This window comes from Dicentrarchus labrax, unplaced genomic scaffold, assembly GCF_905237075.1.
Source record: "Dicentrarchus labrax unplaced genomic scaffold, dlabrax2021, whole genome shotgun sequence".
Lineage (NCBI taxonomy): Eukaryota > Metazoa > Chordata > Actinopteri > Moronidae > Dicentrarchus > Dicentrarchus labrax.
The window spans coordinates 23,083,404-23,109,196 of NW_026136711.1; the positions used below are offsets into that span (position 1 = coordinate 23,083,404).

The 25,793-nt window shown below is 41.3% G+C and overlaps 1 protein-coding gene across 6 annotated transcripts; it reads right to left on the reverse strand.

Moving 5' to 3' along the window:
* Window positions 1-5,748: 5,748 nt before the first annotated feature.
* Window positions 5,749-23,856, reverse strand: znf362a (zinc finger protein 362a). Of its 6 annotated transcripts, none has more exons than XM_051416126.1 (9): window positions 23,559-23,856; window positions 14,290-14,353; window positions 13,065-13,305; window positions 11,776-11,901; window positions 9,819-10,146; window positions 8,427-8,651; window positions 7,748-7,826; window positions 7,470-7,628; window positions 5,749-7,370 (listed from the first exon to the last, which is right to left on the reverse strand). In XM_051416126.1, the coding sequence occupies exons 1-9, from the start codon at window positions 23,723-23,725 to the stop codon at window positions 7,251-7,253; spliced, it is 1,509 nt and encodes a 502-aa protein (XP_051272086.1). In that variant the 5' UTR covers window positions 23,726-23,856; the 3' UTR covers window positions 5,749-7,250. The 6 variants fall into 6 exon arrangements, with proteins under 6 accessions (XP_051272086.1, XP_051272085.1, XP_051272081.1 ...); XM_051416125.1 differs by lacking the exon at window positions 23,559-23,856 and adding an exon at window positions 17,920-18,284 and having other exon boundaries at window positions 13,065-13,266; XM_051416121.1 differs by lacking the exon at window positions 23,559-23,856 and adding an exon at window positions 17,920-18,284.
* Window positions 23,857-25,793: the final 1,937 nt, after the last annotated feature.

Here is a 25,793-nt window from a genome sequence, read left to right on the forward strand (position 1 = left end):
CACGAAAACACAGCGTTTCTTACTGTCTTGTAATGCTACACTAATGAAAACATGAGTATTATATTTAATTTCTGCCAATGCATCCTCCTTAATGTTACATACTGAACCTTTAAGCTTAGATTTTTAAAAAAAGAAAATCACAAACTCAGACTGCCGAATTCCCTCTGTCCCCCTTAGTCTTCAGCCGAGTCTGACACAGATAAAATGCCTCTGCCAGAGGTCTCAAAGTGTGACCAGGGTCGTATGGGGACAAGCCCCAGTCTGTAGCCAGTCTACATGTTTTATTTATTTATTTGCACAGATTAGAATTACATTAAAACGACAAAGATAACAAAAGACAGCAGCTCTGCTTCCTGGTCTCAACTCTGGACTATCAGGTATTAGAAATAAACTTCACCATGTTGCTAGATAAGAGAGCCGCTCCATCCAAAGTGGGATGGATGCCGTCTCTCCTAATCAGACCAGGTTTTCCCCAAAAAGGCTTCCAGTTATCAATGAAGCCCACATCGTTTTCTGGACACCACCTCGACAGCCAGCGGTGGAATGACGACATGCGGCTATACATGTCATCATCAGGTCACATTGGGCAGGGGTCCAGAGAAAACTACGGAGTCCGACATAGTTTTGGCATAGTTACACACCGACTCCACATCAATTTTAGTGACCTCCGATTGGCGTAAACGGGTGTCATTACCGCCGACGTGGATAACAATCTTAATATATTTACGTTTATCTTTAGCCAGCAGTTTTAAATAGGATTCAATGTCGCCCGCTCTGGCCCCAGGGATACATTTAACTATGGTCGCTGGCTTCGCTAACTTCACGTTTCTGACTATGGAGCTGCCAATAACCAGAGTTGGTTCCTCAGCGGGTGTATCGCTGAGTGGGGACAATTTATTAGAAACATGAATGGGTTGGTGGCGAACTGAGGGCTTAGGTGTTTTAGTCTTCAGTCACACAGCCTCCCTGTCTTCCCGGCTGCTCGGGATCTACCGGGGGAACTACCGGGGGAACTACCGGGGGACGGCTAACAGAAGCTACCTTCGGTCGGACCGCACCGGCTACTGGGGGCTGGCTAACTATAGCGGCTAAAGATATCTCTGTGGTGCGGTACCGTTCCTCTAACTCACTAAGCCTCGCCTCCAGCGCAGTAAATAAACTACACTTAATACAAGAACCATTATCATTAAAGGAGGCAGAGGAATAACTAAACATCTGACACACTGAGCAGGACAGAGGAGAGGGAGAGGGAGAGGCCATAGCTAACTGCTAATGTTACTGAAGCTAGCGTGTATGAAAAACTTTGAAAATGGCGAAATGTCGCTAAAAGAAGGAGTAACTCCGAGTGCTTAGGTAGAAATAGTCTACGTTTAAATGTTAAACAGGAAAATAACCGCTGTAATGAGTAAAACAAATTTAGATTTAGCATTCACTGACAGAGCTACAGCACTAAAGTGTACACAGAGCAGGAAGTAAACCGGAAATGACTCAGTATGCTTACCGTAGCACGTCACGAAACAGTTCTGTAGTGCTGCAGAGGTGCAATCAATCCATGAATAAGTCTGTATCCTCCCCTATCAATGTTCTGGGCTGATGTTCTGAGGCCTTGACTGCAGCTTTGACAATGTCCACGTCGGTATCACCTGATGCATTGATTGAGATTGAGAAAGCTGCAAGAAAACATCGAGCTGGCTTGCATGAAGATCAAGCCGAGCAAGTCCAGAAGCATCTCCATCATCAAGGGTAAACTGTCAGACCAACACTTTCACATTGGCGATGAGGCTATTCCAACAGTCTCAGGGAAGCCTGTGAACAGCCTAGGTTGATGGTATGATGCCTCCCTCAAAGACAAGGAGCAAGTAGATCAGCTCAGTAAGGATGTAACCAGTGGCCTGGAGAACATTGACAGAACCCTGCTTCCTGGCAAGCTGAAGTTCTGGTGCATGCAATTTGGTCTACTTCCACGCCTCATGTGGCCACTCACCCTGTACGAAGTTCCAAACTCAAAGGTGGAAAAGCTGGAGAGACTGGTTAGCTCCTATGCAAGGAAGTGGCTTGGTCTTCCCAGGTGCCTCAGCAGTATTGGGCTCTACGGCAAAGGAATTTTAGATCTGCCCATTTCCAGCTTATCTGAGGAGTACAAATGCGCCAAAGTAAGACTGATCCATTTATAGCCCAAGCCGCCCCCATCCTCGCTACTGGGAGGAAGTGGACCCCATCGGCTGCAACAGAGCAGGCAAAAGCAGCACTCAGGCATAGGGACATTGTGGGCCAAGTGCAGCAGGGGAGGAGTGGTCTGGGCCTTGGGACCAGCACACCTGGCTGGAAAAAGGCCATTCCGTCCCAAAGACGCAAGCTCGTGGTGCAAGAATTACATTGGCAAGAGAAGGCTGACAGGTGCGCAAAGGCTGTCTCGCAGGCGAAGCAAGGGCAGTGGATGACATGGGAAGGAGTGGAGAAGAGGAAGATCTCCTGGCAAGAGCTATGGGAAATGAAAGCATTCAGAGCAAGCTTCACCAACAAGGCTGCCTACGATGTCCTGCCATCTCCCAAGAACCTCAGCCAGTGGTATGGCGAAGACCCCACATGCTCATTCTGCCCAACTCCAGCAACACTGAAGCACATCTTAGTGGGCTGCAAGACCAGCCTCACCCAAGACCGTTACAACTGGCGACACAACCAGGTGCTAAAGTGTCTTGCAGCAGTGCTGGAAACGCGACGGATGAGTGTGAACGCCCTTCAACCCCCATCATCCCGCTGGCAGGCAACAACATTTGTCCAGGAGGGTGAGGGTCAAGCCAGTCTCACCACCTCAAGACCAGATGCTGGGCAGTTGAGCGGGGCACGTGATAGGAAGTTGCTGGTAGACTTAAACAAAAAGCTGTGCTTCCCAACTGAAATTGCCACCAACCTGCGACCAGACCTTGTGGTCAGCTCCGCTCGAGCATGTGTATATCATTGAGCTCACGGTCCCCGGGGGGAGCGCAGTAGAGGAGGCCTACAAGCACAAGGAGCTGAGATACACGGAGCTTGCAGCTGATGCACAACAACGATGATGGACAGTGAGGGTCCGACAAGTGAAGGTAGGCTGCAGAGGGTTTGTAGCCACCTCAACAGCCAGACTACTGCGGAAGATGGGAGTGCGAGGGAAGGCCCGTCGGCAGGCAGTCAAGGACCTGTCCAGACCTGCTGAAAAGGGGTCAGTGGCTGTGGATAAAGAGGAAAGGCTCCACCTGGGCCCTCAAGTGAGTAGATGGGATCTAGGGGGTGAACCTGGGACGCTGAGATTCACTGCTGAACCCTCTGGAGGTGTCGTGGGCCTATCAGCAAAACATCTAGGAAGGAGGGCACCCACTTGATAACCCAGAGGATGCCATCACTCACTTGACCATCCCACAGAGTTATGGTAGTGTCTCAGGAATGCAATAAGAGATATCAACATCTAGTCCTACACAACAGATCAGCCCTTCTTCTCCAGCTCCTCGGTCATAAGATTGGTAAGTCCTTGTATGTTGCAAGATCTGGAAAGAAAATCATCCTTTCTTCCCACAAACTCTGCAGTCTCTGCATTGAAGTTAACGATGGGGTGAGTGTCTTCACCACGTCTCTGATCCGTATTGTCTTTGATGGAAGGACCTTCGCTATAACCATCAAAAATGACTGTTGCTTTACCATAATGGCGTATGGTAAAGTCTGCATATGGCTGTGCAATGGCACTGTAACTGTCACCCTTTTTCCATGCCAAGTGGTGAACAAGAGAGCCACCATCAAGGACATAATGCTCAGTTGGTGGGATGGAATCCAGGACAGTTTTGTTAGATTTCTTGCTTGAGAACTCAGTGACTGCCTGTGCTAGTTGGGGCTTGTTGGCTTTACTGACGATTTCCTTGCTTTCGAACAGGGCTGCAGGAAATGAGCAGAGCTCATAGCTCATTACATCTTCCAGTGTCATTCTAGTTAATGCAGTATTAAAAAATCTCGTTTGGCTGTTCACATTACTTTAGGAAAGTGGACCATATCATCCATATCCTATTCCAGTGTGAACACGTCATAGTCCTGAAGTGACCTATACGAGGTGATACGACTGTTCACACTGAGGTCACATTGCCAAAAAATCCGACCTGTATCTAATTTGGACCACAAATGAAAGTGGCCAAAGTCAGAACTGAAAAGAATGGATTTCATGTAATTTGTGTTGTTCACACTGAAAAACACAAAAATGAAAAACACATCTGAATCACATGGGAAAAACTTGTGAACTTGGCCTAACTGAAACTTCAAATAGGGTTGAGTCTCCCTCTCTTGTTTGTTTGTTTTGTTGCATCATTATGTTTTTATGTCTTTCCATCGTTTTTGCCATTACGTCCATCATGCATGATATGCAGCAGCCTGAAGGTGTGCAATAATGCAATACATAATTAAATAAACAGATAATCCCCCTCAAGTGCGGTACTAAAAACCAAAAAACAGATGTTTACGCATAAATGTAAGGCGTAAAAGTAAAAAGCTGTTAGAAAAAGAAAACACAAAACGTAGTAACAAAGTATTTGTACTTTCCATCCATTCATTACTTTCCACCTCTGGTTCTCCCCTGATTGGAAATGTTTGGAACACCAAGAAGAGGAGGTTAAATACCCATCTTCTCCAGATGGAGAGTTCTTTACTTCTGACACCAATAGTCCTGAACTAAGAATAAGAAATAATTTTTGTTGTGTGTAAATTCAGACACTTAAAAGTACAGCATAGCTCCTTGTTTATAGTCCAAAGTCTCAATGATAACATCAATGTACATTAGTATATTCCAAAAGAAAATTTGAATAGATCTGTATTGTCACAGTGCTATAGTGCACAACATAATAACAGCTCTTCAGCAGTAGACAATAAACATTACAACACTCTGCATCAGTAGCTGAGGAGGCTCTGATAAAGGTAAAAGTTCACCAGGAACCTTTAAGTAATTTAGTCTTTGCTGGACCTTGTTCATGTTTACAGACTGTGTGAGGTCTGCTGTGATGTAGACTCCCAGGAATTTAAAGTTTTCCACCCTACCTATGTGAGGAGGAATGCAGAGGGCAGGGTCCGCAATTTACCTCTGAAGTCTGTCATCATTGTCTGGACTTGTTTTGTTGAGGTCCGTCCAGGTTGTTGTGTCAACATGTCATACCTCCATCCTTGTAGGGTGGAGGGGGGAACATTCATAGTAAACAGTAAAGTGGGAGTAGAGAAAGGGGGCTGAAGAGAGAGGCTCTGGTTGAACTAGTCCGCCCTTTTTTAATCCTATTTTGACACAAAAGAAACAAAATGGCTCCAACGGCTCCAGTCGTCTTTTACATATTTTGATGGGATAAACAACATGTTAGAGCAAACACAGCCGAGTATGCACAGCTGAATGTTAATGGGGATATTAGTGAAATATTATCTTTCATTGTTGCTTATTTACTCATCCAGCAGTGACGGAACGACATTATCATTCATTTCACTGTCTCTCTTGTTACACGTGTTGTTACATAAACTGCAGTTTGTTTGTCTGTGGTGACTGCTGTTTAGCTTGGCACGGACACTTTGTTTCTGCACTGGTGCCTAATCGTCTGGTTTGTCACTGAATAAAAGGAACATTTCCTTGTCTGCATCAATGGTCGGCAGTAAGACCAGCATGTCTCTATACACATCTTCCTGGGTAACCGTACACTTTCGTGTAGAGAAAAGAGAAACCAAACACCTTGCACCATAGAAAGGCATCTGACAAGGAACTGTGTGACATTTTATTCATCAGCATTATGAAGGTTGCTAAAATAGTATCCTTTCATAGGATAAATAGTATGCTTTCATTTCTTTTTTTGAGTTTCCACTCAGTAACAAAACATCAAAGTTATCACGTATGTGAAAGCATTCACTAGGAATTTTAATTTCCTTGCAAGCTTTGATTTTGTTTATGTGCCGCCAGGAAAAAAAAAAATCTACCATTATAGAATTATTTATTATAAAACAGGTTGACAGTTAATATAGTTCATTTACAGTATTTATCATGCTATGACATAAAAGGCAAATGTAAAGTGATAAAACGAGCGTGGACCCTAGAGTTGTAACAAAGTTAAGGCTTAAATGCATATAAAATGGAAGGGGTTCATTCATAAAACAATGGCAAAAGGAGTATTCAAAGAAGTGTGATACTTCAGTTATATCTGAAAACCCAGAACCATTAATTCCAGGGCAGTAACACATCTGTCTGTGTGGCAGCAGCAGAGAGGTGGTGCATTTCAGTCTAATATTTATTATTTGCACACCCAGTCAAATACAAAGTGGGGGAAAAAAAGCACTGAGTGCATCATTCAATCTAATATTAACAATAATCATAAATATTGTGGTGAATTTGGCAAAATAAATGCTATAAATTATTGGATTTTCATGGGGTTTTGATTCTACAAAAACACACATTCACTCAGTATTTGAAAGCAGAAGCTCTCTCTTTCAATGACTCAGTTAAAGTTTCAGTTCAGTTTTTCAGGTTTGTGGGATGATTATTTTGAAACAGGTTTTTTAAACTTGTCCAGATTAAGCTTGAGGACTGCCTTGAGCATATATCATAACATTACAAAATATATGTAAAAGAAAATATGTCCATCTAATTGTGAGTCACGCATCCCGTTCAGGGCGATGTTGGCAGTAGAGTGAAAATGACTCGAACAAAAATGTTGACACATAATTTACGTGTGCATTATGGCCACGTGATTGATGAAACATTGCAAACACTGACATAAAAAGTGGCACGTTATACATGAATACACTTTATATAAGCATTCACCTTTATGTTCACTTGGCAACCCAGCTAACGGAAGACTATTTCTGATGCAAATATATTTTTGTTTGCAAAGACTTGAGTAAAGAAAGTAAAATAAGGACCATATAAAAAAGACAATGTAATTTGTTGTAACACAAAAAGTTAAAAAGATTTTTAATGTAGCTGCCCGGAGCATTTTTTTTTCTGTGAAGTCACATAGAAAAAGAAATTTTAAGGCCTGTCATTTCCAGGCCTGAAAGTGCTGAGAAGTCATCTTTGGATGTCCCCAATAATACTATCTGGTCAGCATGAAAGAAAAGGAGGATATACTCAATAAAAGAGCACCTCTTCACAAGATACTTGTACAATCTGGCACATTTTTGGAACCCATTAGTGGGTTCAAAGTCCATCAGAGGAGCGCAGATATCACAGGAAATGTCTCTGATGGAAGGGCAGGAAATGGGTTTAGCGCTCAGATGAGGGCGATCCGTATAGGGATGGAAGGAGAGTCTGTCCTGTGGTGAGGGGAGTGATGGGACACCACATGTTCTACCATTGTGTGTTTGGACATGTGCTTCATAAGGTACGTCTCCTGGAAGAAAAAAAAAACAAAAAACGAGACAACACTTTTAGACATCCCCTCTGCAGTTAGTCCAGATCTTAAAAAACGTAACCTGGCTGTCAAACTCACCGACGTGTACGCTCGGCCGCACATGCTGCAGCAGTAGGCCTTGGCGTTTTTGATGGCATGTGCAGACAGGTGGATCTGCAGCGAGGCAGAGTCTGAATAGGCACGGTAACAGTTGGAACATTTGAAAGGCTTGTCTTTGTTGTGCTGCCTCTGGTGGGACTTCAGCAGGGAAAACAAAACAAACGCAAACTCAGTCACCTTAATGCAGCATTTCAGAGAGTATTGCCTCACAGTCTTGTCACAAATTCATCCAAACTGGAGGGGGGGTTAATGTTTACCTGCAGATTAGACAGCTGAGTGAAAGCTTTTTCGCACCCTGGATGGGCACATTTATACGGCCGATCGCCTGTGTGGATTCTGAAACAGGAAACATGACACAAACATTAGCAAACTGGAACTAGAAGCTCAGCATTCAACACAATCTGGGTGCACAATCAGCCCCCTCGCGTTTACGCTGTACACCCATGACTGCAACCCCCCGACCGGCATGGAGACAACTCTAGCTAGATTTTTTTTATCTTAACGGTATGTTAGAATTACTACAAATAACACCTCACTACAAATTAATGTGACTCTAGTGTCCATTTAAACAAAAACCTTACAAGGTATTGAATATTGTATGTAAATTACACTTTTCCAAACAATTTCAGTGGTTTTGACCTGTTTGCATTTATTACGAATGCACAAATACCTTAAATTGTTAATGTCAGAAATGTGCTCATTAAATACATTTGTTTAAGTTCATCTAAATAAAACGTAAAACCAAATTGTCTCTATGGACACAGCAGACACTACAAGAGGGAAGTGAAAAGGGGAGAAAAGGTTGTTTTTCTTTAAATAATTAAGTAATTTGAGGGTACTAATGTACATGTGGGCAAACTGTAATCTAGTATATATGTATGTATGTATATTTATATATATGTCATGAACACACTGTGACAAGTGTAGAGGTCAGACCTGGTGTGCTGCTGCAGATGGGAGAGCTGGCGAAAACATTTCTCACAGTAGGAGCAGCGGTACGGTTTGACGCCCAGGTGTATGCGCAGGTGCTGGGCCAGGTATGATGCGTTTGCAAAGGACTTAGTGCAATGAGGACACTTGTGAGCCTTTGCCTCTGTGTGCGTTTTGGAGTGAATCTGCATGTCTGACTTGGAGAAGAAGGTCAGTGGACAAACTTTACACCTGTAACAAGAACACATACAGAAGATGCACAGTGAGTGAATGTGGATGCACAGGACGTCTCAATTCATGAAGAAGAACTTTAACTTTAAACTAAGTCACCATTTAAAAAAAAAAGGTTGGTTAGTTAAGGCTGCCAGCAGTATTTATATGGACCTTTTATGTTATGCATTGTGTCTGTCAGTGGTGATCAGTACTTTAAACGTTTTACTCCATTACATTTTTACTTGTTATTCTGCAGATAAACATATTATATACAAAGCACATAATCAGTTCATCAGATTAACTCGGCATAATACTGCAATATATTGAATAGTGAACTACAAACTTATTTTCTTTACTGCTTGGAGTATTTTTGCATAGCTTTCTTGCATTTCTACTCAACCAAGTAAAGACGTACTTTTTTCATTGTTTTGTAAATATCTTGTCATGACTTTATAAAGAGGAAGCAGAGGAACGTGAAAACTGTGAGGATAAGAGATAAAGCCATGAACATCCTGACAGATATTTCTATTTTTGAGACTCCTAGGTCCAGTGTGTAACATGTAGGAAGATCAATTGGCAGAAATGGAATATACCATCCATAGGTATGTTTTCATTTGTGTATAATCACCAGAAAATCTACATTGAGAGAGCACAGCCATGTTTCTTTAGTCGGCAAGAAAGCAAACACTGATAGCACAATCTAGATAGGGCCTTTCACGTCTTTCAATTTCGCAGCCACCGTAGTTTCTCCTGCATGCTTTGTTGAGGTGAGCGGTTTCAGCTGGTTGCAGTATGCAACTACACCTCCAGCTGCCACTAAATCCTACACATTGGTCCTTTAAGAACGTTATTTAGATTTTTAATGAACATATTAAGTTCTGTTACCCTACTTGTCGTGTGTGCATTAGATGTTTCTGGGCTGCTTTTGTATTTTGGTCAGCCAAAGATAATTCCACAATCTGGTGGAACGTAAGGTTATACTCTATTTTATTCTGTTTTAACCGTTGTTCTTGCTAAGCAATATTTCCTCCTTTCTTAACAGTTCAGAGTGAGATCTGTAGCCTACTTTATCTACTGGACTCCTAATTATCTTAAAAACAAAACACTGTGAGCACCAGTAATATTTAAGAAGAAATTTGAAACTACCAACTGAGAACAGCTGCATAACAAAATGTCTTTTCTTACCTGTAGGTTTTCCCCTCTTTGGCAGTGATGGTGACACAGGACTGGTCATTGCCTGAGGCTAGGATTGGGTAGGGCACCACCAAAAGAGAAGACCCGTTCTCTGCTTTGATCTTCTTACGCCCTCGTTCCTCCTTCGGAGGAGGGCCAAGGAGCCCCACGAGGCCCCCGTTGTTTTTCCCAGGCTCCATCCCGTGGCTGCAGGCTAACCCTGAGATGAGGTGAGGTGTGGGGGCTCCTCCCAGCCGGCTGTGGCTGCTGGAGGTGGGTGTGGTGGGAGTGATGATCTCTGAGGTGTTGAGGTTACCTGTTCTGGATGCCAGCGCCACACCTGATAGGTGCAAAAGGGAAGACAAGAAGATAGCAGTAAGTTATTATTGAGGGGTTATATTTTTTTAAAAGAAAGAAAAAAATCCCATTAAGATACAGTGGGAAAACACAAAATAAAAAATTATATTTTGAATTTCAGTATAAAAATGAAGAAGAATTTTCCAATTGGAAGTCAGCGTGTGAATGTGTTTTGTAGCTGACTTTCAGATCTTGCAGCTCGGGTTGACCTCTTATATACTTTCATTTCTAAACACTGACATGTAAACATATGTGTAATTCATTTAACCTCATTGATTAATTCTTTCTGAATCGCTGTGAACAAATCAAAGATGTATACTGTATATACAGGGAATAGACTAAATAAATAAATAAGGTGAAGGACTTCAGCTGTAAAGTAACATAATCATACTTACTTACACAACGCTTCTAAAAAGGTGGGTTTTATAAGGATGAATGCAAGTTATCAGCATTTGACTTCTATAAAAACTATCTAGCAAACAGTGCTTTGATATGAGAGTTTTTAAAGCAACACAACCAAACTAAAAGACAGTCGCCAAATCCTTTTTCTCAAAGTGCCAACTTCAAACACTGGAAAATCAGTGTCAGTCTCAAAACTCATGATAACACAGTATGGCGAACACAGACAAACCAAGAGGGACATAATGGACACATGATAGGACGTTGGCAAACTCTGATTAGTTGGCAGGCAGGCAGTTGAAATATGACTTTCCTCTGTAGCTGTGTTTTGTGGTGCTGTGGTCTACAGCAGTGAAGTCAGCAATACTGATTGAGCTGACAGTGCCATGGGAGGAGGGACTGTAAGCTGCCTATGAGAGAAAGAAGGCGAAGTATGCAGACCTGGTCGAGGAGTGCAGAGAAAGTGGATGGAGTGTGAGGCTGTACCCGGTGGAGGTGGGAGCCAGAGGCTTTGTGGGCAGATCAACATCATGCCTGCTCAAGGACCTGGGACTACGTGGAGCCACACTGAGCAGATCCACCAAAGAGCTCTCTGAGGAAGCTGAGAAAGCAAGCCACTGGCACTGGCTGAAACGACGAGACAAGGCTTTGGGAGTAACATCCAATTAGGTTTTGCTGCAGGGGGTGTCAGGGAGACGTCCCTGTTCACTGCCCAACCACCAGGAGATGTTCTGGGTTAAGGGGCGAAACGTCAATGACCGGTGGTCCCCAGCTGAAGACCCTGCAGCAAAACCGTGCAGTATGCGGTCAGGTTTAGGCCTGCCTCAGGGGAAGAGGACGACCCCTGCCATGCTCAGTCCACCACAGGCACCGTTGGAGGTGCGACAGGCCTAAGGCCCAGCAGAAAGACCACCACGCTATAATGAATAATGCAAAGTAATTTTCCAGTAAGTGTTCCCAAGTTATTCATTCATTATTCTGCCTCCCAAACACCTCTATAGCACAAACAAGTCATTTAATACTAGTAAGATAAGATAAGATAAGATAAGATAAGATAAGATAAGATGTTCCTTTATTTATCCCCCGTAGGAGAAATTTCAGTAAGGCAGTTAATGATGAACGACAGCCACACACTTGCAGACCTGAGTAGGAATCTTTGTTTCTGCAACAGGGGGAAAACAAGTTGAAAGCTGTGTGTACAAACTGTGGTTACCTGAGACGTGGTTCGTTCTGGAAGGATGGTCGATAAGTTGACGAAGATGCCAGTCTTCCCATAATCCTCTGGCTTTTATAGCTGCCTTATCGTCCAGATTCAAATTTACATCCCCAAGAATGCGACCTGGTAAAGTGTTCAGGAAATTCACATTTACAGAATACATACGTCTTTCATCCTGATCAACTTGAGTGTCTTAATATCAACATTTTACAGTTGGTATAAAGACACCCAACAAAATATATTTAAATTTAGTTTAACATACAATAGCAACATACAGTCTCAAGTCTTAACCCTTATTGACAGTGGCTTTACTTTCTTGTTGTTTGAGGTCTCACAGACTTGCTTTGGATGTGTAAAACTAAACATAATAATTGCAAAATCTATCTTTTCTTTTTCTTCCGACCTGATTTAAACCCAGATTGTAGAAAATTATTGAAGAGGTAACCCTTTGCCACAAACTATGCTTTCACATTCACATTAAATCAGCACAAATAATTGTTATTACATCATCAAGTAAATATTTGGGTGGGGTAGTACAGTGTTCAAAGCACTGTCAACACTAATTGCACATCTAAAGCATTGTAATGCATTGTTTGTGTCTTCTTTGAAATTCTTTTTTGGAGGACAGATGGCTGATAGTAAGATGACAGGAACTGACGTGGAGAAAGATGGAAATTGTTATGCAACAAAGCTCATCTGCCAGTCGCAAACAAGGGCGTTACATTCAGTGCCCTAGCCCTTGGGCCATCAGAGCGCCCAAAAGCTCACTGTGAATTTTCTGTAACATGTTCAGAATCAAAGTTACAAAACAATGATAAATATGTTTTTTTGAGCTGTTAAAGAGGGTCCAGAGTCTTCAGAACTAGGGCTGCACAATTAATCCATATATCAAAATTTCAATAAGGCCAAATGCAACATCACAATTGCAAAAGCTGACATTTTTGATAAAAGTAAAATATAATATACTATAGAGTACTATAGTGCTGCAAGAAGTTTGTTATCCCCCAAAAAGTCACATCATCATGATTTTAAGTGTTTGTTTTTTTTTATTTCAGTGAAAATGTTAATCAACCATTAATCATGAATTAATTGTAATATCTGTCAAAAATAACTGCAATGTGATTTATTTTTTACTATATCGTGCAGCCCTCAAACAGAACATTAGAGTCAATGCAACAAAACAAAAAGAAAGTACCAAAATTTAATGAGAGAAGGCTGAACCATCAATGATAATGTATTATTATATCTGTCAAAAGTGAGGACTGGGGAGGTGAAGGGCGGAGTACCTGTGACTGAGCTGGAGGCGGGGCGGGCGTGCAGGGCGATATCGGGCTGAGACGGGCTGTGGCTGTGGAGAACCTGCATCTGCTGGGCTTTAGACATCCCGTGCTGGCCGCCGTCTACTTGGTTGGAAGGAGCCAGTAAGGGCTGCTGGGAAGGGGCTGAGGCAGCGGGCAGATGTGGCGGTCTGATCTTCTCTGCCATCAGCTGCTCCTTGATTTTATTGATCAAGACTAGGTTATCCAGCTGACAGCCAGGAAGCAACATTTGTGACAAGAGAACAGCCATCAGTTCAGTCAGTGTCACTTTATGAGGCGATGGTTCCCTCTAATGGCTGATAGGTGACATTGTACCCTAGACTCCCTTTCTGCAAACATCTCTGTTTCCCTTTAAAATGAAGCAATGTCATAGTGTGGCCATGAGCTGTGAGCTCTTTCTTTCTCCAATTTCTTTCATTTGAAAGAAAACTGTGTCCAGTATTTCACAAGTAAAGGCTAAAATGAGGGAAAATAAAAATGTTCAACTGTTTAAGGTCTCCCTATAATCATATGGTGACCACTCAGCTTTATCCTGGGATCACAGGTTAAGAACCACTGTTTTAAAGGAAAAGTTTGATATTTTTGCACGTTCTGCTGTGATTTAAATGAGAAGATTGATTGAACTATGTAGCTTGATTCATTTAGCTAAGCACAAAGACTTGAAATAGGGGGAAACAGCTAGCCTAGCTCTGTCCAAAGGTAAAAATCCACCTACCAACACCTCAAAAGCTCATTAATTAACATGATATATCTTGTTTATTTGATCCACACAAAAAAAAGTGAGTGTAAAAAATACAATGAGTTAATTAACGATAATAAATATCTAAAGTAAGAAGGCCAATTGTAATTTTTACTCTTCAGTTTAGGTATGTATGAATGAACCAAATATAAAATGTTCATTTGTGAGCTTTGGAGTTGCAGGATTTTGTTACTTTTTTCCGCTGGTTGTAGCTTCACATTTACTGTACAGGCGAGAGAGTGACATCAATCTTCTAAAACTCTCGGCAAGAAAGTGAATAAAAGCATTCCCCAAAATGTAAGACTGTTTCATTTACTAGTGCCTTGTTCAAAATCATCATCAATAAAATAAAATAAAATAAAATAAAACAATAAACCTTTACACAGAATTAATACAGTGACTTTACTCAGATTTGAGTTTGCATACAAATGTGTGAATACCAGAGTCACTCACCTGACCGGGCATAGCAGGAGGTGGAGGCCAGAAATAGGGATTGTTAAAGCGAGGTTCAGCCATCCTGAAATAAATACACAAGAGCCATAAACAAGATGAGGACAGCTTCTCCATCTGCCCATCAGTGAAATACTGATCAGCACACATACTGAGTACATAGTTGCAGTTGAACTCGTAGAAACGGGTTCTCAACCTGGTTCAAGGGTGAGTGATTTTGTCTTGTTTTAATCTTTCATGTTCAGAGTCACAATTTCCCACAAAAAAGGGCAAAGATTAGAGGATAATCTGAAACAATACGTATAACTTTGTGCATCAGAAAAGTGTTGAGGTGCAGCCTCTCAGGTTTACTTTGTTTATCCCAGATTGGGAACGACTGCTGGACTGCTGTAAATTTATGTGAAGATCTATTGTTAGTGTAGAAAACAGTGGTTAAAAACTTGTGTCAGTAGCTCCCCACCCAAGCAGCAGCTGACTGTTTTATGTGATAATTTGAGATAACTTGTCCCAGTCTTGTGATAGTGTATTTTCAAAGACATTCTGTATTAGTTCTCCTTCCCCAAAAGTGCAAGAGGAGATCTTGCGTCTTAACATTTTCTCCAAGCCGGCGCTTCATCAATGACAGCAGGGAGGAAGTTTCTAAGTTGCTGCGGTGAGTGAAGTCAGCAAGAAACGCTTTCAGTGATGCAGTTTTCTTTCTTAGGATCTTCAACCACAAGACTTCATGATGGGCATGCTGCCTGAGAGATAGGCTCTCACATGATTACAACAGCTAGTTTGGAAACTCTCCCAAAACAGTTATCAGACAAAACAGAAATGTTACAAGTGATGTGGCTCAGATCCTTATCTGTTTTCCTCGACACGTGGGGCCCCGACTGTTTAAGAGTGTGGTGGGAAACAGGAGAAACGTTGCACACTCTCACCTCAGGGTACAGGACGTATGACGAATGAACTAGTGTCAAAAGCTGAGTGGTAAGTATGATGAACATGGAGTGACTAAAATGAGGATGCTGCACACTGATTCGTAAGTGACAATGCAGTTGTTGTTGTTGTTGTTGTTGTTGTTGCAAAATAAGAGTGTGATATATTCTCTTTTAAATGACAATGTTTGATTTTTATGGGCTGCAATTAATCACAATAGTTGATCAAGCCGATGTGTTTGATCAGACGGACCGAAACCTTCTCAACAGGGAGAGCTGCGTTCTGTTGGAGTTATGATCTGAAGGCCTTTCTTTCCATAGCTTCTCCTCTCAACCTCATATGAAGTTCCTTTTTAAAACATTTTGCATTGCATGCTTTGGCACACTTCACCATTCCTAAGTCTGTTTGGCTTAGCGGAGGCATAACACAGTCCACATCTACGAGCCAAGAGAAACAAAAACGATACGTCCAGGGGTACAAGCGTACAGTAAACCCCACTAAATATTTCTCTAATGATGCCAGTGCGGATCAGTTTCACTTCCTGGAGGCTTTCTGCGTCGAGGGAGCAGGCTCAGGAGTTTGACGGCTGCTGGACATCTCTGTGTCACCTTTTAAAATAACACGCTTCACAGAGAATGTATCTGATGGCAGCGAGGCCCTGTGTGTGACTTACAGTTCCTGTATATTTGCGGTACATTCAGACTGTATGTATGTCGGTCTGAATGTACTGTAGAATCAGGTCAAGACTGTATTGCTTTTGGACTTACTTTAGGTTTACTTGTGCCAATTTTTGCCATAAATTCCTTTAATTTACTATTATTTATTTTTGCACAAATGCAGCTGAGCTTCTACAGGGTTTACATATTTATTCCTGTAAGTAATGAATCACGTAGGAAAAAGACAAATAAGGTTATTTTCATTGGCGATTACTCAGATTACTTTCTTGAGCAATAGATATTCATTTGGTCAATAAAACGTCAGGAAATAGTGAAAAATTGCCCATTATAATTTCTGACCAACAGTCTAAAGCCTAACAACTTTCAGTTTACTAGAAAGGAAAGCATCACATTTTCACATCTGAGAAGCAGGAAGGACAGAAAGTTTTGCATTTTTGCTTGAAAAAAAAACTATTTATTTTAATTTTAAAATAGATTTTCTGTGAATTGACTCTGTCGCTTTTTCATTCAAGGTGTCTATTGAATCAGTAAACAGAAGTTTTGCCCCCCTTTTTTTTTTTTTACAAAACGTAATATAATTAACTAAGGGCTCTATTAATGGCTGTTAAACATTCACTTATGTTTTATAGATCCCTTTAAGCAGATTGTGTGTTGTCAGGTTGTGAATAATCTCTTAAAAACAGACTACAAACAACTGTAGACTTGATGGACTGAAAACCCCTTTATCAATGTCTTATTATCATTTATAACTGGAGACTTTATGGACTTTTAATAGATTGCCAACATGTGTAACTAATACCAGTCAGAGAGAGTTTACACAACCTGGCAACCATAAGGAGCTTATTACAGATCTATAAATCATTACTAAATCATTAGTTCCTTAATTAAGCCATTTGTTACAACTTATATACCCTTATAAAGGAGATAGGAAACCAGTACTTAAGTAATAGAGACATAGGCTACATGCTGTTATTATTATTGAATAAGAAGAATCTATATCTATGCTCTCTGATCTGCTATAATAATCCTACGGATGGCCATTGGTCGGGGTCAAGTGTTACCACAATGATGTGCAGGTATAGCACGTCTTTTACAAACTAGAAATCTATTTTTAAATCCCAACAGTTGAGCTTCAAAAAGCAGCATCAGTGTAATAAAACAGAGATCAGATCATCACTGTTAGATCACCTGTAGGAAGAAATACCAAGTCCATCCCTGAAGCAAAAGTTAGGGTTAACTTTTCCCCCCCTTTTTGTTCTACCTGCTGTGCTGTATTATTCCTCCGTTTAAAAAAAAAAAAAAAAAAAAAACCCCAAAGAAACAGAAACGTTTGAAAGATGTTTCAATGTGAACCCGAGCAGGTTTTAAATAAGAGCATCTCCTCCTCCAGAGAGAGAAACGATCCTCCGCAGCGCCCTCGGTCTGTTCGCCGCCTCTCCCACATTCTCAGACAGTTTATTAAAAAATTTCAGACAAAAGGAAAACAAAAATGGCAGCCCTGTCTTATTTTTATAAGCACTGGACGCCATATTCTGCAGATCCGAATATTATAAGGAGACGATTCTCCGGATGCAATCAAACGCTTCGTGCGATGCGTCGGGATGTGGCATATTTGCATTAAGCGTACGAACGATTGTTTACTTTGATTTGCAGGTTTGAATAGCCCGGCTTGAGGAGGGGGGAGAAAAAAAAACGCCTGACACTTCCTACAACAATCATCATGCCTTTGCTGAATGCTCTGCAGCTGCTGAGCCATAAATCCAAATGTCGACGTTAATACAGGCGCGTAATGAAAGCTTTTACGTGCACGGCAGCGGGAAAAGAAATCGGTCTTTTTATCACCTCTGCGCTGCAAAATGCTCCTTCTTTTTTATTACAACTTTTGCATGACTTAAATAGAAACGGTGACGAAGCGACACGGCACAGAGGGAGAGAGAGAGAGAGAGAGAGAGATGCGTGTGGGAGAAGAGAAGAAAGGGAAAAAAAAAAAAAAAAAAAAAACAGGCAGATAATTTGCATCGAGCGGCCAACATACCTGAACCAGCGAGAGAGGAGAAATATTTTATAAAAGGGATTGGGACTCTTCTTTTCTGCTCGCTCTCAGTCGGACTTCAAACCTTCCGGGTCGCCTGCTGTTCACTTCTGGGTGCTGCAGGCGAGGAAATGTTCAGCGTCTAAACACTGAGCTGAAAACTGATTTTTAACCCATTTTCTGGTTTCTAATTGAAACACTGGTGATTTTCTTGTGCGGATGCTGCGGCCCGCCTGTGCGCTCCTGCGTTCAGATAAAAACTGAGCATCTTAAGCGGGGAAGTTTCATGTTTATCGTGGTTTTCCTGTACAGTGACAGTCGTGGTATTAATTTATTATTGCATGTGTGGCAGACTTTCTCTTGTGTCTGTCATCACTAGCCTCAAACACCCACAGTCTCAAATAAACCCAATAATAAGGCTGTTATAATAATAATAATAATAATACACTGAGCTCCAGGATTAAATATACAGTGGGGAATCATTTGTGGCACGCAGGTGTCATCTTTAATTCTCATGTTCAGTATAAAAACTATATCTGTCCCAGGTCACCACGGTCATGTACAGTAAATATGAAGTGTAATCCTCTCAGCAGCAGCATGACAGGCTGCTAATATGCTCTGTGCTTAGCTCAGCAGGAGATGGCACTGCTGCCACAGCCAGAGAGCTTCAGCTGCCTCATGGCTGAAAATATATGGAGGAGATATGAATGAATGAACCATCACTGGTCACATGTGAAAGCCTCAGATTAATTTCAGATTTGTTTAATTATTATTTAGGACATTTTCTTGTTATAAAAAAAAATGGATTATATTCAATTGACAATTTATGAGGCTGAAACAGTTTTTAGAGAGGTGTTTGTTCTACTTTATGCTCATTTTTACAGCCTGTAGTTTGTGATGCTGTTAAACTATTATATAAAATATTTTGGCTATCGCATTTAAGAAAGGACAAACTACTAGCAGCAACTCATTGTGTAGCTTTTATGCCCAACCTGCAGGGAGGTGTGCTCGCCGCAGACATTTATACACTGCATTATTCTAAAGTAATCCTGTATCTTTTTCAAATGTATTATCACCACAATAGCCTCCAAATGATGATAACACTGAATCAACAACTCTCTAAAACAGTTTTAACAAACACTGAAACCATAAAAGCCAGATTGCATTAGTTTTGGTTGGCGTAAGCTGAGTGAAAACAACAGTTTTTTTATGAGTCATTTCATTTTAAGTGTGATCGTCGGCATAAAAACAAACCATGTTATTGTCATGAATAAAGCACATTTTTGCACTAAAACCACAACTCTTTCCCTGTGAATAGGCTTTCCCACCTGCCGAACAAACAACGCAATACTCAAACACACATTCAAATTTATGCTTATATCCATAGCAAATGCAAAACTCAGACCGGACTTCATCTCATATCTTTGCCATGAGTCACACTGAGGATACAAAACATGTTCAAATGAGGCGATTGCCAATAATTAGAGAGGCAGAGCTGAACTCTCTATAGACAATAACACTACAGTAAATACAAGCAGTTTACATTCACACTGTTAAATTGTAATTATTAGAAGTTTTTAACCTTGCTAAGGACCAATTGTGTCTGCTTATAATAAAAAGGTACATTACACTTTACACAACTAACATCATTTGTCACTGACAATTCAACAGGTTTTCAGAAAAGACCTAGTAAGTATTTTAAAATATGAAACGACAATTACACAAAACAAAAGAACTAGTTTGTCGTGTATGTAACATACAAAACAATCTTATGACCAGGTCAGTTTACCAGCTGGTCATATTACACAATCTTCCTCAGGAGATGAAGGTTATTCAAATTTGAAATTTTTGGAGCACTTTTAGGATTTCTTGTCAATATTGGTTTAAAAGTTTAAAGAGTTTCAGAGTTCACTCTTGACCTTGTAAACAGCAGTAAAAAAAACAATCTCAACATAAGGTCCATTTAGTGGATGAGAGGTCAATAAATGGCTCAGAAAATGTAATATTTACAAGTTCATGTGATACGATCAAAAGCTCCAGAACAGCTACTAAACTTTTGTGAACTTCCAAGGCCAAGAGTGAACATTTTAAAGTCTTCAAATAGAAAAAATGATTTTAACTTGAACTTTTATGCATCTGATTCCATCTGTAAGGAGTATCGTGTTTATTCAAGTGTGGTTTGAACATGAGGTACAACTTAAGTTATAAATAAAACATTTAAAGTATTTTGATGTAATCAGAGACAAGAGGTAATGAGGCTGTTTTCCCAGGAGAGTCTTCTTCTACATAATGTAAAATGCAAATAATTTCTGTTGGTCCCACCTGTCCAAACAATGTACAGCAGGTGTTAACTGCAAACTAAAGCACTCATCATTTATCATAAATACATAACATATATAATCATAAATTATAGAGAAGCATTAAAAAGCATGCATGTTGTTGTCTAGATTATAGATTTAAAAGAATATCACCAACACAGACATTGCATCATCTTCATCACAGTTAAGTGATCTACAGTCTAAACCTGCATTATGAAACACCGTGCTTGTGAGTACTTGTTGTACACTTTTAGAATAACATACTGTAGTTTGAACAATGTGGGTGTAACACAGGAACGTTTGTAACCTCTCAATGGAAATTAAACATCATACAGTACATCCCTGCAGGGTTCAATCATTGGTCCTATCCTTTTTTTTTAACTTTACAGGTTACCTTTAGGCAGCCTGGTGAGTCAGATTAGTTATATCTCTCACCACTGCTACACTGAAGACAAACAGCTGTATTTTGAAGCCAAATGATATGGATAATATTGGTATCCTCAATTTTCTTCAGCCAAATCCAGAGAAAACCAAGGTTCTCCTTATTGGTCCTAACAAGTCAAGTGAAACCCTGTATCTGCCCTGTGGCCACCAGTGTTAAACCCTCATCAAGAAACCTCAGTGTGGTCTTAAAACTGAACTTTGACACACACGTAAACAAGCTTGTGCAAACCTGCAAATCAATGCTATCAACCAGAGATCTCAAATTACTAATCCATACTCTATTTTCTTCTGGCATCGCGACCTTCAACTCGTGCAAAATGCTAACCAAAACCAACCGTTCATCACACCAGTCCTCGCACACCTTCATTGGCTCCCTATTAAGTATAGAATAGATTTCAAGAGACTGCTTATCACAAACAAGGCTCTGCACGGTTTTGCCCCTTCATGTTTCCAAACGTTTGCATCCCTGTTCCACCTCTAGCCCACTCAGATGATCCGACCAAGGTCTCTTATTTATACCCCGTACCCTCCGCAAGGGTAGTTGTGCTTCTGTTTTGAGCTACTTCCCACTGGAACAGTCTCTGTCCTCTGTTAATTCAGCCAAGTCTGTAAACAGCTTTAAAGAACAGATCAAACCCCATTCCTGCCGACTTGCATTCCCTGTAACAGTGCTGTCATTTATTTTTCTGTATATTCCTGTATTTGTATGTTGTTTGTTTTTAGGCAGCACTTTGTAAAAGATTGTTTTAAAAGCTTGCTGTATAAATAAAATTTTACTGACACCTACAGAGAGACACTTTGCATATCTCACTGTTAGTTGTTAGACTGGTTTTCTTGCCTGTGCAAACAGGGCCACACCCTCTGAGATGCACATGTTCTCTCACCTCTACACAGGCCAGGTGCAGGGAGCACAGGAGGGGGGAGGAGGGAGAGGGTCATTATCCCCTTGAGGGTGGAGCAAAGAGGGAGGTGAAGTGAACGGATGAAACATTTGAAGCTCATACTGACATGCTGCTCTAAAGCTCCTGTGAGTCCAGGTAAGAACTAATGAACTTCACAGCAGTTTTTGATCTGGATCCACATTTTTCTGTAACATGTAGTTTGAATGTTCCTACTTTTATCATTTGACAGAGATAACAGGGTTTATTTAAACAGGTTGATTCAGTCTGATTGTACAGTGTCATGGTTAGGAGGTGGAAATGTTTGCAGTCAGGTCATAGTAAAAGACTGTTCACATTATTGATGAGTTTCATATCATTTGTTTATTCATTCCTTGTAAATATGATTGTTTTAGATGAATTTAAATATATTGCATGTTGACAGCAGAAGATAGTTTAACTTATTCCTGAGTTTGCTGATTTCTGATCCACTGTAAACAGCTGTCTGGTCCAGGGTTCACTGCTAATGTAAACAATGAAAGTATTGATCAGCATTAACGGGGCAGAAACATTCACTGACAGTGAAACAGTTTACAAAATTTTACAGAAATATCTTACATTGTTGGGGGTTTAGTGTCAGCAGAGTGCCTGACATTCCTGAGCTCCAACCCCCCCGAGGCAAAAATTAAACCAGTTTTTCAATACCTTAACCCGTATGTATGTTGTTTTGCTGTAGCCATGGATGGAGTGTTGGAAGGGGCGGCGGTGTTGTGTGTGTGCAAACTGGCCTGCAGTCTCTTCTTCCTGCCCTCGTTGGCGGCCTCCCACAGTCCCGTCACTTTTTGCTGCTGCTGCCTCCTGATCTTCACAGACTTCCTGGTCACAGGTGAGTATCGGGATGTGAACAGGTGTGCTGGTCACCACAGTTTGTCTGAAGTACTCCCACAGCCCAAGAGCTTAAACAGGATATTATCTAACACTACTAATTAGATTAAAGTGGATGTTGTTATGACATTTTTTTCATTCAAGACATGGAGCTGGAACAAAATGTTGATTAAAAGATTAGTTGAACGACAAGTTTTTTTTTTGGATGCCACTGAATCCTACACACTGGTCCTTTAAGGAAATTGTGACAGGCGTTTTATAGACCAAGTGATTATTCGATTAATTGATTATGAAAATAATCTTTAGTTGCAGCCCTACAAGACACAGTGTACTCACCTTGAATCTCAGTTTTAGATGTGTACACACAAGCACAAATTTCTGACATCATAACTAGTTCAAGAGCCAGCTGTGATTTTTACCAATATCCAACTTACAATGGTGTGACGTTCCAACTGGAAACCTCAAGTGCACATATACACTAGGACTATACACTAGGAATGGACGTTTCAGTGGAGTAAGAGACGTGAGCAATATGTGAGGGAGAAGGAGTAGATGCTATCTAAAGAATTTCTAACTAGGTAATTTAATTTGTTGTGGAAAGAAACACGTCAGACATAAATTAATATTCCAAGCAGAGTTTATGTGTGTTAGAAGATGTCTGGAGGGAATCTTTCATTTTATATTTTTTTAATTAACTGAGCTGCTCCGCAATCTTTCCACAAACCCCTCGCTGGAAATCACTGCTCTAATCCGATCCAGTCGCCTCACTAACTGCCACATCTTTTTTTTTTCTCCCCCAGTTTTTCTGAGTGTTCTTTGCATCTTTGAGTCCTGGCTAACTGAGCTGACCCCATTCGGTGACATCATTGCCCTGCGCTTCCTGCTCTTTCTCAGCCACACATATGGTGTGGTGTTGCTCCTGACCACACCTCTGATTGCTGTGGAGACTCTGACCAGGCTGCTGTGGTCTCGCTCTGTTGTCACACGCAGGACAGTGACGGACTCTGATGGACAGCGTTGTTATCTTGGGGAGGTTGCGGTGGAAGAGGAGGAGGAGGAGGACAGCGACAACCCAGACAAAGACACAGAAAAGAGGTTGTCTCATGTTGCCAGTTACCTCTGCTGTTTGTCTGTGTGGGTCGTCGTGGCCCTGAATGTCAGATGGCGATGGAAGCTGGAGGAAGTGTGGGCTGCTGCCTGTTTGCACACAACCAACTCCCTCATCAGCTGTTTGCCCAACCTGTTCAGCCCCGTATCCAGCACTGTGAATCCCTGCTGGGTCATGGCCTTCCTCTCCCTCCTCCTGCTCCTCCTAACCACGAGCACGGGCCTGCGCTGGCGACAGCGGGCCCCGGCACGGATGTCAACAACACAGAAAGAGAAACATGGAGTTAACAATAACGGCAACAGTTGCTGGCAAGACCTTGATCCAGCGCTGCCAGCACCCTCCAAGCCTGTGAACCCTGAGATGTCGGTATCAGAGGCAGCACAGTGTGTTGACCCAGAGAAAACAGAGAGCAGCTGCACTGTTCACAGAGCGTGTTCCTGGAACAGCGTGCAGATGTCAGCGCATCTCCATGGAGACTTTGTCCTCATCTCCCCCAAGTGTTTGTCTGCAGGACAGGAGCACGAAAGGACAAAGAGAGGTATACCTCTGACATTTATCATCGAGGACCATGTGGACTCACAATACAAGAGCCAGGGTGGGTGGCGACAGTGGGGTTTTCCCTGCCTGGGGGTGAATGTAATAATAGGGTTCGTGGGTGTGCTCTTCACCTTTGTGTTACCTCTAAACCTCAGTGTGAACATTCTTCTGATCAGGACTATAGAGACTCTGTTGGAGCTGTGTATCAAATCTTTAGTTTCATCTGCAGCAAACACAAACAAGATATCCACCTCTCACAGTGGAACGCTTGTATAAAACCAGACTGGTGGGAAGCAAAAGTGGACGCTGATTAAAGACTATTTGCAACGTGATCACCAGATTAATATTGCATGTGTGCAGACAGCAGGTCTACCTGTCAACGTTGGTTTGAATAGAGGGTAAATAAGCATTTCGGAGCAGCTTGCATGTGAGGACTAATATGTGGAAACTGCTGAAAGGTGCTGAGGAGGCAGGTTGAGGCGTGCTTGGTGGGAAGACACTAAACCTGACTGAAACAGGCGGCTGGAAGGCCTGCTTTTATTGCACAGAGCCTTAAGATCTGCAACAATTTGTCATTACACAACAGGTTATAGAATGAGCCTCTCCAGTTTAAATAAGACTAATCCAGGGGCAAACAGTGTTTTGGGAGTAGTAATATGAAGTGTTCTGATGCTGACATAAACCATGCATACGGCAATGTATAAATAAATACTGAGTCACTTAAGGGTGTGTCACAGTTTGTTTTTCTTCTTGGTAGTTTTGTCTTTATTCTGAAATCAGCTGGTTTCAAGGGATTGTACCACTCCTCAGAGGTGAATGGTAACTAAGTACATTTAGTCAAGTATTGTGCTTAAGTCAGATTATGAGATACTTGTTCTTTATTTAAGTATGTCCATTTTATGCTAGTTACTTTTAAGATTCTACATTTGTTTCCAACATTTTTGGCTTGTGACAAAAAAGCAGCCTCTGGTTGGGACCCCCATTTCAGATGCCTGTTAGTTGTTATGAGTTCTACCAAAAAGAGATTTCTCCTCTGAACTTCTCAGATAGTTTTGCTGAAATACCTGTTCAAGACCAGTTTGCATAATTTATATATATTAGTCACAGCATCATTTTTTCTGCATAACAAGTACTTTTACTTATCATACTTTATAATATTTCTGTCCTTTATCTACAGTAAGAAGGGTCTTCACGTATATTTGTATTGTTGTATCGGTACTTTTACTCAAAGCAAAAGTTTGACATTTTGAGAAATACAGTTTGTTTTCTTCTTTTGCAGAGATTAAGATGAGAAGACTGATATCACTCTTATCTCTACTATTACATTTAGACCTAAGGCTACAGCCAGCAGCCAGTTATCTTAGCTTAGCATAAAAACTGGAAACAGGGGGGACCAGCTTGCCTGGCTCTATCAAAAGGTAACAAAACCTCCTCTAAACCACATCCAAAGACAGCTAATTAACACTTTAACACACTCTGTTGTATAATCTGTAAAAACTTGTTTTTACACAGGGACTTCCCCAAGACTGGTGGTTGCCTGGCAACCGCACTGTAATGGCAAGTCTCCAACAAATTATTCTAACAGCTATCTACTGCACCGGCCAAAAACAGTGAACTAAACTAAAGTTTGTCGCTGTTCTACTTTGGTATTTGAATTGTTAATACAGAAACTGGAAACAGCAAATCATGCAGAAGACTTGCCTTGTA